The following is a 13,201-nucleotide window of genomic DNA, read 5'->3' as shown; positions in this document are numbered from 1 at the left end:
AGTCTACAATGCAAAAAGTGTCAGCTAATGCAATATTTGATAATTCATGATGGCCATCTGCTTCATCCCAGATGCTTGGGCTGGGGGAGCTGGGGGTGGGGAGACAGAGATGATAAACTCCTTGTGAGAAATCGTCCATCCTTTGCACATACTGCAAAGCTTTTCATTAGCATCATCTCAGCTGGCAGTCAAACAACAGAGGCTTTTGTCTTGTATAACAATTACTTAGAAATGAAAATGGGACTGGAAGGATTAAAGTCAATAGATAATAATTTTTCAGAGTCAAGATGTAAAGGATAAATCCAGTAATCATGCTTGCTTTCTTGTGACCCCAGTGTTTGGAGAGAGTGCTAGAAAAGCAGCAGCTATGTTCTTTCCAGAAAGCTGGGATATGATTTGTCCATTTTGCCATAGGCATCTGAAGTCCCTCCCTTTGAGACTCCGATTTCTTTCATTATGTGAGGGGGCTGGGAATCTGCCGTGCTTTGAGTCCTTAGGGAATCCAGTGCCCATGAGAAGAGACGTGGGCTTATCCCTCAGGCCTGTCACACTCCTCCTTAGCCCATTCATAAGCAGGGCATTACTAAACTGTCAAGAATAAGTAAGATGATTTCACTGACCTGTTGGCTCCCAGCCCAGAGTTCTTTCTGACTGGTCACTGGCTCTATTGCTGCAGGGATTCTAAAATAATGGTGAAATAAGGAGGTGATGCTAAGCTTCCACCTTTCCAGAAAGAGCCTCATACTTTATTTCTTCCAATACTCAGAGCTATTAATGTGTCAGGATGGGCAACGGTGACCCTGTCCACGCTACTGCCTGTTCGCTTGTAAACAAACACCTTGCCCAGGCAGGCTCTAAATGGCGGCTGCTGCTTTTGTCTTGTGTCAATACCTAAACCAAGCAAAACTTACTTTCTTGGAAGTCGAAATCTAAGTAGAAAAGGTCGAAGTTCGTAAATTTCTGGCTGGTTGCAATTTTTTCCAGCATTTTGGAGAGTTGTTCTGCTCTCTGAATACAAAGGAAACGGAGAATTCATGAAACCTAGACTTGGGTTTTAGGGAGATAATTCAGGCAGAACAAAGAAATCAATAGTTCCCACTCCCACCCCCACTGCAAGTCATCAGCAGAGAGCAGCTCTGCATATTAAATTCTGTTCATGCATAAACGGACAACGGATGTACAAAACTGTTAAAATTCATTAGGAACCAAATCAGTGCAAATTAAAGTAATAAGATACCATTTTCTCCCCATGGTATTGTCAAGGAAAAGATGAACAATCGTGACAATAAAGAGTATTGCCATGGGATATGTGATTGAGAATGTCAATTTGTTTAACCTTTCTAGAGAACAATTTGGTGATACGGATCAGATCTGGTGTACTCTTTGACCCAATAATTTTCTAGGAATTTGTCTTAGGAAAATAGACATGCCACACAAAGACATACATTTTTATATATAAAAGGTTCATCACAATGCTATATATCATAGTGGAAAATTAGAAACAACTCATACGTCCAATACCAAGGGATGAAATAAACCATGGTATATTCATGTACTCTGTATTCTAAAATGATTACAAAATTATGATGTGGAGGAATAATTATGAACATTAGAAGGTATAAAACAATACATGTGTTCTGATACTATTCAGGCAAAGTCCCCAAAATAACTAGCTATGAAAATAATACTGGAAAGACATACATATTAATTTTGGGTGGTGAGATTTTGAGTGATTTTTGTTAATGTTTTTTGTATTGTTTTACATTCCAAAGTTTTAAAAAATTGAAACATATTTCCCTTGTAAAAACTTTTAAATAAATTCCTTACAAAGATTATTTACCATCTGTGAAAGAAATGTGGGAACGTTTTTCAGAGAAGAAAGGAAGGCTTGGGGCATCTGGTCCTCCCTTGCCTTGGGAGACTTCCAGCTCTGTGTACACATAACCTTGCTCACTTCTCTGACTCTACAAGAATGTCTAGGACAAGCTTTCACAGACATCTCTGTGTGTGTATCATGCATAATGTGCGTACGAGAGAGAGGCACCCAGAGAGACAGTGACTGAGAAGCAAGGCAAGGAGGCAGGCTCAGCGGGCAGAGTGGGCAGACGGGCACTCCACGTTCTCTTGGCTCCTCAAGCATCCAAGAGTTTGCTTTTTTTTTTTTTTTTAATTCACCAGCTTGGAGGCCATTGCCCTGCCAAAACTCCAACCCCAATGAAAGTCCTGCAGCAAACACAGGGAGAGAATGCTCAAAGATGGGATCAAAGGACACATGACAGCCCTACCTCTGAAGTGAGAGTCCGCAGCGTCTTGTTGGAAGACATCCAGCCGTGGCAGGGGCTGACCTGAAAGCAGGAAAACACTTTGAATGCAGAAGAATGGTGCAGGTCATGAGAACGTGGCCCTGGAAGAAGTCAGCGTGAACTCACCTGGAGACAGTTCAGGAAGGAGTAGAAATGCGCGTAGGTCACATCCTTGTTGAGCTGGCCTGGAAAACAGAGGGATCTGGCCTGTGGCATGCACTCAGAGATACAGCAGCCAACTAGGGACCGTGATGGTTGATCCTGCCTCCCTTGCAGAAGGCTGGTGTCCCCAGGGATCTTCCTGGGTTTTGCACTTGGCATTGCTCTTGAGGAAGCCTAGGCTTTCCTTCTTTCTGAGCTCCATTAATACCCAGAGTTGGGGAGAAGCCTTAAGGAGTTCACTCCCATCTTGAGCTCTTGTCATGAGCTAGGGCAGGACTCCAGGGAGAGAGATACAGGGAACCATATGGACCAGAACACCACTAACGAAGGACTTGGCAGAGCAGTGGCTTTCTCCTGGCAATGGTATCAAACGTGGGGCTCAGGGAGCATGTAAGGTGTAGTTGACCAAATCCTCCTTTTGTGTTTATGAAACACTGAAGTCTGACCCAATTAAATAAATATTCCAATTATGACAGGACAATCGAGTGTCTGAAGGTCTGATCATCATGCTCTGTTTTATAGTTTGGTGAACTGAAGGTTTCCACAAGTGCTTGGGCAGCCATCAAATGGGAGCAGCTAATATGTTATACCCCTTCATGGCCCACCAGTTCTCTTGAGCCCTCATTGACAGATAGGCTTTATTTTTGGTGCTTTTGGTGCAAGTTAAAGAAGTACATAAGAATAAAGTGATAAGCACCAAATGCAAGTTCATGCAGAGTCTTTCCAAATATCAACTCTAGACTCAGAATCTGGGGCCATAATTTATTTTCTCTTCACACCTCCCACCCTTGGCTCTTCCGCCATATCCTCCGCTCCCCACCCGCTCCCCCGCTACTTCACTCCAGAGACAATTCAACTTTCATGCTGCAACTGGGACAAAAAATCCAGGCTCTCCCACATTTCAGGGGTGAATGACTGATGTCTTATCCATTAACACTTCTCTCACGCCCAAGAAAATAAAGGAAAATAATAGGGCCTATCTCGGAGCGAAGAGAAAGATTGAAGGTGATAAAACACAGTCTTATTTTTCACTTATAGCTCAGATCAGTTAGACTGAAAGATAGATTCAATTTTCTTGTCGTAGAGGAAAAATATATTATGTCTCTGTGTGGGTGAGTGAATCCCAGGACTGGAAAACCGCAGGCTGATTATCGCCATTAAAGTCACAGTGACACGTGGGGCCTTCTCTGTGCTCCAAAGGTGTCTGCGTTTTCACATTTTAGATGCATCCCAAGGCACTGGCTCTTGTCTTCACTTTCATTTTATGGACTCTACATGGAGCTCTCAGCTCTCATCTTTCTCCAAGATCCTGCTCTCCATCACTGAGTCTGCTTTCCCTCTTTGTGTGTGTGTGTGTGCATGTACTTTTGCAATTTGCCTGTTTTCTGTGTGCGTCCCTGCCTGTCTCAGCCTAGCCCAGCTGCAATGACTGACACCTCCAACCTGCATGTCACCCTTAACTCTCCACTGCCGGGAGGCCTTGGCTCTTGCTGACCCAACCCCTGAGTGCCAGCCTTCCTTCTGCCATCTTGTTTCTTTGTTGGTACTGGGGCCATGTAATAAACCTTAGAGAGCTTGGCTGGGACCCTGACAACCTGCTTGGCCCTGACTCTCACATGGTGGCCTCTCTCTCTCTTTCCCCTGCCCAGTGGCTGAAGTCTCTTCAACCTGCAGGAAGTGGCATCTCATGCCTGACCATAAGAAACATTTCTACACCCTCTTCTTCCTCATCTGAAAGACTGGACTTCACTGATATCCACAGGGACTGGAGTTTATCCTGCTCCTGGATGCTGGGGAAGTCATCTGCTGTCTCCCCTGCGGGGCTAAGCTGGTCCATAGCCTTGCTGCATCCCCGCTTACTCCCCTCTTCCTACTGTGCTACTGCTGAGGTCCCAGCACATGTGAGGATGAGACCACAAGGCATATCCTCCTTCTGAATCATCTCCCAGTCCCTGTTCCTTCCCCTCTATCTCCTGGCTATTCTGGTTCTGTCTCTAATCGGATCAGGTTGATGGAGAGGAAGTTCTTAGGTGAGTAGGTAGGTCTGTGGACAGAATAAGGGCACATCAATCCTGGGTGTTCATTGGAAGGACTGATGCTGAAGCTGAAACTGCAATACTTTGGCCACCTCATGCGACAAGTTGACTCACTGGAAAAGACTCTGATGCTGGGAAAGGTTGGGGGCGGTAGGAGAAGGGGACGACAGAGAATGAGATGTCTGGATGGCATCACCGACTCTGTGGACATGAGTTTGAGTGAACTCCGGGAATTGGTGATAGACAGGGAGGTCTGGCGTGCTGTGATTCATGGGGTCGCAGAGAGTCAGACACGACTGAGCGACTGAACTGAACTGAACTGAACTGTAGTTAGAAGATAAATGGGAGAGATGTAATGGGTTGGTTTCCCTTCTCTCTGGTATTTCTGCCTATTAAAGGTTAGGGTGTCTGGGTCTGGTCATGTGAAAGGCTGACTGAGAGTGCTTGTGATGGGCTTGTGGTTGAAAGATGGGGAAGAAGGAAAATGGTTCTTATGCTTTTTTTCCACTGATTGAAACTGTCGGTTTGTTATTCGCTCTTTCTTTTTATGTATTGCTTTTTATCCCTGTTACTTTAATGGTATTTTTCCAGATCGAGGAGCCCTGGTATAAAGACTGATTCTACCTAAATGTCGTACCTATATGCAAAGAGGTGGTGTCTACAACTCCTTGTAGAAAGTAAATCTGATGTAGAAAGGTGGTCATGAATGCCCAGGACAGGGACAAGAGGGCTGTCCCACAATAGTGGAACAATCTGTGTGTGTGTGTGTGTGTGTGTGTGTGTGTGTGTAAGCGCTGGGAGCCCACGGGTTGGCCCATTGGATACCCTATAGTCCCTCTTAAGATCAAAGGGTAACTTCTACCCCAGCTGCTATAGTAGCAGCTCATGTCTCAGTCATGTATAAGTTCTTTAGGGCAGTTTTTGGAGTGTATTTAATGTTGGGACCACAACTGAAGTTTTGGTACTAATAAAAGCTTGGTACTAATAAATAAAAATAAAATTGGTACTAATAAAAGCCTCGTACCAACAAAGATCAGCCACACCTTCATGAAGTACCATCTAAGTGTGTTAAACCTTGGTACAACCACATTAATTTAAACAGAGATGAAGCTAGTACAAAAATGGAACGTGGGGCATTTTAAAATTCATTAGGTTTCAGTTTAAGAATAATTGAGGCAAAATGAAGTTATTGCCGATGTTTTGTGGCAGAGGCCCTTCAAAGAAGGCCGTATGGCAGACTTACTTGTAGCCAGCACTCCCAGATTTCTTTACCACAGTCTAACCCTTTGGATAGCTCCCAGAATGCTTGTACAAGTGTCCTTGGCCCCAGGGTAATTTTACTGTCAGGATCTGTATAATCTTTTTCCCAGTGTAGTTGTCTTTTCCCTCTCCTTAGAGGACAAGGACTTCACCTTAGTATCATCTGTAGATAATTGGTATCTCAGACATATTAACAGAAAGATTGCCTTCCTCATAGGCTGTGCCTGAGAGGACACATTTCTGGTCAAATACAAACTTTCTCAAAAGATCTATGCAAGTATAATCCTAATGTGTGAGACCTACTTTCTGGTAATTCCTCAAAAAGACAGAACATTCTCACCAGGAAGTCTAATTGCTAGTAGAGATTGTGGGGCTGTCACAGCCCTTGGCAGCCAGGCAGTTACTGGGTGGTGATTCACAAACAGGCTAAGAGGAATGATGCTAAGGAGGGTATCCTAGCTCCTTCTTCCCTGGTGGGAGTTAGCTAGACACCCATTCTTGTTCTGGGCCTCCACTGCCTGCTGATCTGATGCTGTGGCATTTAACCTCTTTCCTGAATAGATGGGCTGAATTCCCACTTGTACTATTGAGGCAGCAGAGAATGTAATCACTGACCTAGGGCTTCTTCCCCAACCCCTTTTGCTCCCTGGCCTCTTTCTTAATCCTTAAAGGGCGGCTAAAGTCAAGTCTACGGATTATCATCATCATCATGTTTCTTGGCTCAAAGGCAGAAATAAATGGAAACCCCCTCTTAATTTCTTGTACGACCCTGAGCACTATGACCCGGGAACCAGACTCAGGTGTTTGGCTATTGATTAAAAGGAGACTCACCCTAACCTGGGCAGAGCAACCAAGCCTTGAGACTGACCCAGCATGAAGCTGCTTCACTGCTGGTTCCTGTCTTGTGGGAACGAAGATCCAAAGATTGGAGGTGGAGCAGAAAGAGAATGGAGGCAATGCGAGGGCAGCAGCCCCCTACTCAACCGTCTCATCTTATGTGTTAGGAGCCTGCCAGAGGAGGAATGAGGTTGCTGGGTAGATCCCACCTACTTCCCCAGTCTGCCTGGAAGGACCCTGATGCTTCTTGAGGAATTCAAAACTTACTTCCCATGGCAACCAGACAGCAGGGATAATTCAACATATGAATAATAACTGAAAAACATTAGAAATTTCAGGTGGTTTCAACTTTCTTTCTAATTGGATCCCCTTCTCCCACCCCAATGCACCAAACTAGGGTTGTTCATATAGAACACACTTGTTTCACCTTTTGCTTTTGTGCTGTGAAATGCTAGTCTAGATCAGTGGCTGGAGGGAGGCTGTTTGAGGATAAGACAAAGCCTAGAGCTGGGTTTCTCAGCCTTGGTACTGTTGACATTCCTGGTTGTGGAGGGGCTGTCCCGTGCACTGTAGGATGTTTAGGAACACCCTTGGATTCTAACCCTTGGATGCCAGTAGCACCCTGTATCTCCAGGTGTGATATGATAATGGGTGGGGTTGGGTAGGTAGTCCCTGGATGAGAACCACTGGCTGAGAGAATCCACCAAGTGACTGAGTTCCTGATCAATCACCGTTTTCCTTTTCTTGCTCTCTTCCAAATTACATGGAGTCATTTTTAAATACTATGGTTGAGTCAAGGGAATTGCATGGCATATCTGAAAAAACTTATGGATGCAGTCTAACTGCAATTTATGGAAAGGGAATGGGATTTGAAGTCAGAAAACACAAAGTCAAGTCCCTACTGGTGTGATGGAGTAAATTGGGAGCACATTTCCCCTGCCTCCAAGTTCCCTTCCCTAAGCATTTCTTAGCATGGGCGAAATCTAGGAATCTGAAAACATATGTTGTGCCACGCTTAGTCGCTCAGTCATGTTCGACTCTTTGCAACACAATGGACTGTAGCCCACCAGGCTCCTCTATCCATGGGGATTCTCCAGGTAAGACTACTGGAGTGGGTTGCCATGCCCTCCTCCAGGGGATCTTCCGAACCCAGGGATCAAACCCAGGTCTCCTGCATTGCAGGCAAATTGTTTACCATCTGTGCCACCAGGGAACCTGAAAACATCTGTTAGGGGAACTGAAATTTTCATCCCTAATGGCTCAAAGAGATATTCTCAGCCCAAGTGGTTGTCCTTCACATGTCCAGCCCAGAATGGCAGCCCAGAATGGAGTAAAGTTCACTGTGTAATCACACAATCATTTCTTAAGGGTGTGGTCGAAGCCATGTCAGCAGGTGGAACATGCTTTCCTTATGAGAGGCTAAACTGTATTTTCTTAGATAATAATAACATTCACGGTACATTTCATAACTGAAGAAGAAAATGACTTTAGTCTCATTGGTAGGGAGTGTGGTGTGTGGATATCTACTGTTGTCTGCCAGTAAGGGGAACTCAGTGAAGGGATCGGAGCACTTTGATAGCTGGTTAAAGGGTCCCTGCTCTTTTCTTGTGTGGGGAGGGGTGGAACCTGCTGAGGGAGGTGGCAGGGAGGTTGGATTAAACAGGAACTACAGGAAAAGGACACGAGAGGACTGAAAAGACACAGGGATGTTACAGATGCAAGGGAAAGCTCTCTCCTCCACTCACTATGGAGGACACAAAGGAAGGAGTTTCAGGTCACCCCCTCTGAATTGCTCATCTGACTCACAAGAAACTGCTTGCACCTCCAGGGTTGGTCTAAGGAGGCAGACCTGGCAATACCAGGGAAGGGACAGTCTCTTTCCATGAGAGACTGGCACAGGAGCTGTCGATATGGGGCTGAGATGATGGTCCCAGGCCTCTCCTTGTACATGCCTCTCTAAGAGGCCTGAGGCCAGCGCTTCCCATCTGCCCTTTGTTTAATTTTCTCTAGTAACACTCAGCCTCCTCTGACTTTTGGAATCTTTTCCCCACTGTAACCTAAGCCTATGCTGGCTGAGAATGTTCACTGATGGTTACACAGTGCCTTGAACAGCACATGGCATACAATGAGTATCTTTTGAAAGGACATTCTTCTCTGAAACACAGAATAAGAACCCTGCTACACCCAGGTTACATATACAATAAGCTGTGCAACATTTGGCAAGCTACGCAACCTTTCTGAGCCTTAGTTTTTTTCATCAATCAAGTGGAATTAATAGAAACATTTAATTTACAGAATTGTTTCAAGGATCAGTAATGGCAGCTCTTCCCAAGGCGAATTACTGCTACTTTCACAATCTTTGTAAAGCATCTGTAATGCTACACATGCTATTAGAAATTTCCTGGAATTTTAAAGCATTTCAGAGCCAAGAGCTCCAAGAATGTAGAAGCAGGGACCAAAGCTTCTGGAGGACTGTGTTCTATAGAACTCCCAACTGGTCACTAGAGTACACAGAAAGTGAAAGTCACTCATTTGTGTTGGACCCTTCGCAACCCCACGGACTACACAGTCCATGGAATTCTCCAGGCCAGAATACTGGCATGCGTAGCCTCTCCCTTCTCCAGGGGATCTTCCCAACCTGGGGACTGAACCCAGGTCTCCCACATTGCAGGCAAATTCTTTACCAGTTGAACCATTAGGGAATCCCAAGAACACTGGAATGGGTAGCCTATCCTTTCTCCAGCAGATCTTCTTGACCCAGGAATTGAACCAGGGTCTCCTGCATTTCAGGTGGATTGTTTGTCAGCTGAACTACCAGGGAAGATTCAGGGTGCTGCTGCTGCTGCTAAGTCACTTCAGTCATGTCCGACTCTGTGTGACCCCATGACGGAAGCCCACCAGGCTCCCCCGTCCCTGGGATTCTCCAGGCAAGAACACTGGAGTGGGTTGCCATTTCCTTCTCCAATGTGTGAAAGTGAAAAGTGAAAGTGAAGTTGCTCAGTCGTGTCCGACCCTTAGCGACCCCACGGACTGCAGCCTACCAGGCTCCTCCATCCATGGGATTTTCTAGCCAATAGTACTCAGAACCCATTAGAATTCTGGCCACCAGGGGGCACTCACCACTGAGGTTTGGAGAAATCCTTCCCTCGGACTTGTTTGTGCCCTTTTCTGTCTCTTGTTGGGCTTTGTTGGCTTGTTCTGTGTTCTGTATCTCACCTTCAGTGAAGGAGTGTCCTTATTTAAACTCGCACCTTTCAATTTGCCCAAAATCTTTACTAATGGTGTCTGCCCTGTCTGACTTTGATATGGTTCTGGCCACCTTTGGATACTGACCTTTAGATCCTGTACCTGGGTGCTCTCTCCTTGATTGGTTCTGGTGACATTTTAGGTGTATTCTTATATAGTTGAGCTACATATATTTGAACTATGAATACACTGACATTGTTAAAGAGTAAAAGAATCTCTGATACCAAGAGGATGATATCTGTCATGCAAATGATCCCAGAGAAATCTTCCATCTGGTAAGCCATTTAAAATAACGTGACTGCCGTTTGGCAGGTGGGAATCTAGATACTGCAGCGTCTGCATGACCTTGGAGTAAAATTTCTCAGGAGTGGTCATTTCTGGGAGAGGATCAATATGTCTGTTGGCAAAAGAAACAGAGAATATCTTAATAGGTTATAAGGATAAATGCATGCAAATACACTTCCCTGCCCCTGACACACACACTCTCTCTCACACACACACCTGTTATTTATTTGCAAAATATTTCTGACTTTTGGACTCCCTTGTGATTAGGAGGGCCACTGACAGGTCTGGCCTGCGAGTTGTGAGTAGAAATGACATTTGTCATGTTTGGTTGTATGAGAGCCTCTAGATGCCCTTTCTCTTTGCCATGGGCCTGAACAATGTTCTAGAAGGCAGCTGCTCCACCAATGAGTCTTGGAACAAAGCTCCATGGTGATCCCTGATGGACAACATAGTGTGAGTGAGTGAATATTTATTGTTATGCTATTAAGATTTTAAGGGCTGTTTGTTCCTTCAGTATAACGTCACTGATCCTGACTATTGCACACAGTTAATGGAATCAAAGGAGCCTGGTACTGCTTATTATTTGTTTGGTGCTTTGAGATCTGCGACTTGGCCTTTAAAATTTTTCATATATATCATAGTCAGGGAAACAGACTTTCACTGCAAAATGAAGTGACATTACGTGTCCACACTATATCCTTCCTTTCTGCAGTAAATGTGAACTTTCATGAACTTCCTGATAGACTGCTCTTCCAGGCTATGCCCCTGCAGCAGTATCTGTCAGCAGACAATTCATAGTTCCATCACTGCCTTTCTCCACATGATAGTGCCTGTGCTCAATAGAGGATATTTTAAATTTAAAATTTCATTTTTATCCTTTAGTTCCATAAAAGTTAGTGAAAACAGAAAATGAAAGTACTGAAAGTAGTTTTAAAAGCATGGTCCTAAAATCAAAGAATTTAAGACAAAGATGTACATCATAAGTGAATCAAAAGTAGCAAATCTTTAGCTTCAATCAGACATTTACTGAATTTAAGCTGGTTGATTTATTTTCATTTGTCTTGGAAAAGAGCAAAGAACAAAGATAAGAAATATACAAAATACTAGAAATAAATCATTGAAAATTTCATTTAAATCTCCCTTCTTTTCTTTCTCTCTTTTTTTCTTGTTATGTTTTTTGGATTTAATACATAAGCCTACTATTGTTCATTTTTTGTACAACTGATTTTTGTACAGGCCCTAAGTACACATCAAATTTGACTTAAGATACTAACCTGCATTAACCTGGGAGAGAATATAGAATTTTCTATGATTTTCATCTACTCTTTAGGCGCCTGTTGTTAATCTAAATGGAATCATGTTCTCTAAGTTCTTAAAATTTCAGATTTACATAATTATCCTGTCTATGGATTGAATAGCATCCTTCAAACTGTGATCTTGTTTGAAAACAGGGTCTCTGCAGATATAATCAGTTGAGATGAGATCAAACTGGATTAGGATGAGCCTTAAATACAATCATTAGGGTCTTTTTAAGAAGAGGATAGACACACACGTAGGGAAGAAGGCCATGTGATGCTGGAAGTGGAGATTGGAGTGATGCTGCCAAAAGCCAAGGAAGGTTGAGGATTGCAGGGAGATGGATGAAAAGACAAAGAATATTAATCAGCCTGTAAGTTAGACCAGAAGGATGAAAAGACAAAGAAGGATTTTCCATAGATACTTCAAAAGGAATCTGGCCCTTCCCACACCTTGATTTTCGACTTTTAACCTCCAGCACTGTGAGAGAATGTTTCCTTTGTTTGAAGTTACCCAGGTTAAGGTATTTTGTCACTGCCACCCTAGGGCGTTAAATGCAGATGCTAAGCCAGAAAAACTAAGTTCATGACTCACAAGTTGGACCAGACATAAGAGACAGGGGAAGAAGGAATAGAAAGAAATCCCTAGGGGTATTCACTACTGTCATTTTAAGGGACCTGCTCCTAAATAGATATCAGTGTTGTCATTTTGGAAGGAATTTTTCAAAATGTATCAAAATTTGAAGTTGGCTTAACTATTAACTTTGACTGACATTTCTCTTTTGGGAAGTTGTCCTTTAATAACGTTTGCACAAATGCGCAAAAATGTACATACAAATATTGTAGCATTTCTTGGAATAGAATAAAATTGGAATAAACTAAAAAGCCTGGCTACCTAAATTATAGTACACCCATGCAGCCATTCAAAGGAATGAAGTAACTAGATAAAGGTGATGGTTGCACAACATTCTGAATGTACTCGATGCTACTGAATCATTCACTTTAAAATGGTTAATTTTACAAGATGTGAATTTCATCTCAATAAAACAAAATTTTTAAAAGAATAATCTACATGTATTAACATGGGAAAGACTTCTGAAAAGTATTGTTGATCAAAAAGAACAAATTGCAGAGCACTAAGCATAATAATATTTCATTTCAATGAATATTAATCAGCCTGTAAGTTAGAATTTGAATAGAAAAAAAAAAATCTGGATGCACATACAAGAAGTTGTCTCAGGTTAGCTCAGAGCAGGCTTGTGGGGGCTGGTAGGGAGTGACTCTGGAGTAACTCTCCCTTCCTAAACCCTGTATTATTTGAACTTCTTACAACAGATGTTATTTTGTGATCAGACAAACAATCCAAATAAAAGGGGTCCTCATATTATTTTTATTCTTTCTAAACTAAGAAAGAAAACTAAGTGTTAATGGGAGGGGCAGAAAACATTGTCATCTTATGTCATTTCCACTCTACCTATTTCACTTAGCCAAATAAAGCTTTCGCATAGTTGCTATCCCAAGGGTGACAGACTGACCATGCGTGTGAGGGTCACATGGGCCAGTTTGTGATGAGCGTCATGTCCCCATCCAGAGGAAAAGGTGGAGCAAGTCTGATGTTTGGGGCGTTTGTTGCGGTTGGTGTATATGCTTCTACACTAGGTAATGAGTTCCTTGGACTTTGTGATAAAGAGATAGGATGAAAGGAAAAAAGATGCCCATTTTACAAAACCCCAGCATGCAGAATAAAATTCTATATTTATGACTTTTATTACTTTGG

The 13,201-nt window shown here is 43.2% G+C and overlaps 1 protein-coding gene across 2 annotated transcripts in view; it reads right to left on the bottom strand.

Moving 5' to 3' along the window:
- The window catches only part of AOAH (acyloxyacyl hydrolase), a 196,432-nt gene that overhangs the window by 20,912 nt on the left and 162,319 nt on the right, over positions 1 to 13,201 (bottom strand). For both annotated transcript variants that reach the window (XM_055420873.2, XM_055420871.2), the window contains exons 16-19: positions 10,069 to 10,241; positions 2,430 to 2,488; positions 2,286 to 2,345; positions 912 to 1,008 (exon numbers count right to left, since the gene is read on the bottom strand). In XM_055420873.2, the coding sequence (XP_055276848.2) occupies positions 912 to 1,008; positions 2,286 to 2,345; positions 2,430 to 2,488; positions 10,069 to 10,241 (389 nt within the window). The remainder of the gene's footprint in view (positions 1 to 911; positions 1,009 to 2,285; positions 2,346 to 2,429; positions 2,489 to 10,068; positions 10,242 to 13,201) is intronic.

This window comes from Moschus berezovskii, chromosome 3 (genome assembly GCF_049115385.1).
Source record: "Moschus berezovskii isolate FMDL1 chromosome 3, NW_MosBer_1.0, whole genome shotgun sequence".
NCBI classification, from domain to species: domain Eukaryota; kingdom Metazoa; phylum Chordata; class Mammalia; order Artiodactyla; family Moschidae; genus Moschus; species Moschus berezovskii.
The sequence above is the reverse complement of the archived record's forward strand: the minus strand, read 5'-3'. Positions and strand labels throughout refer to the sequence as shown.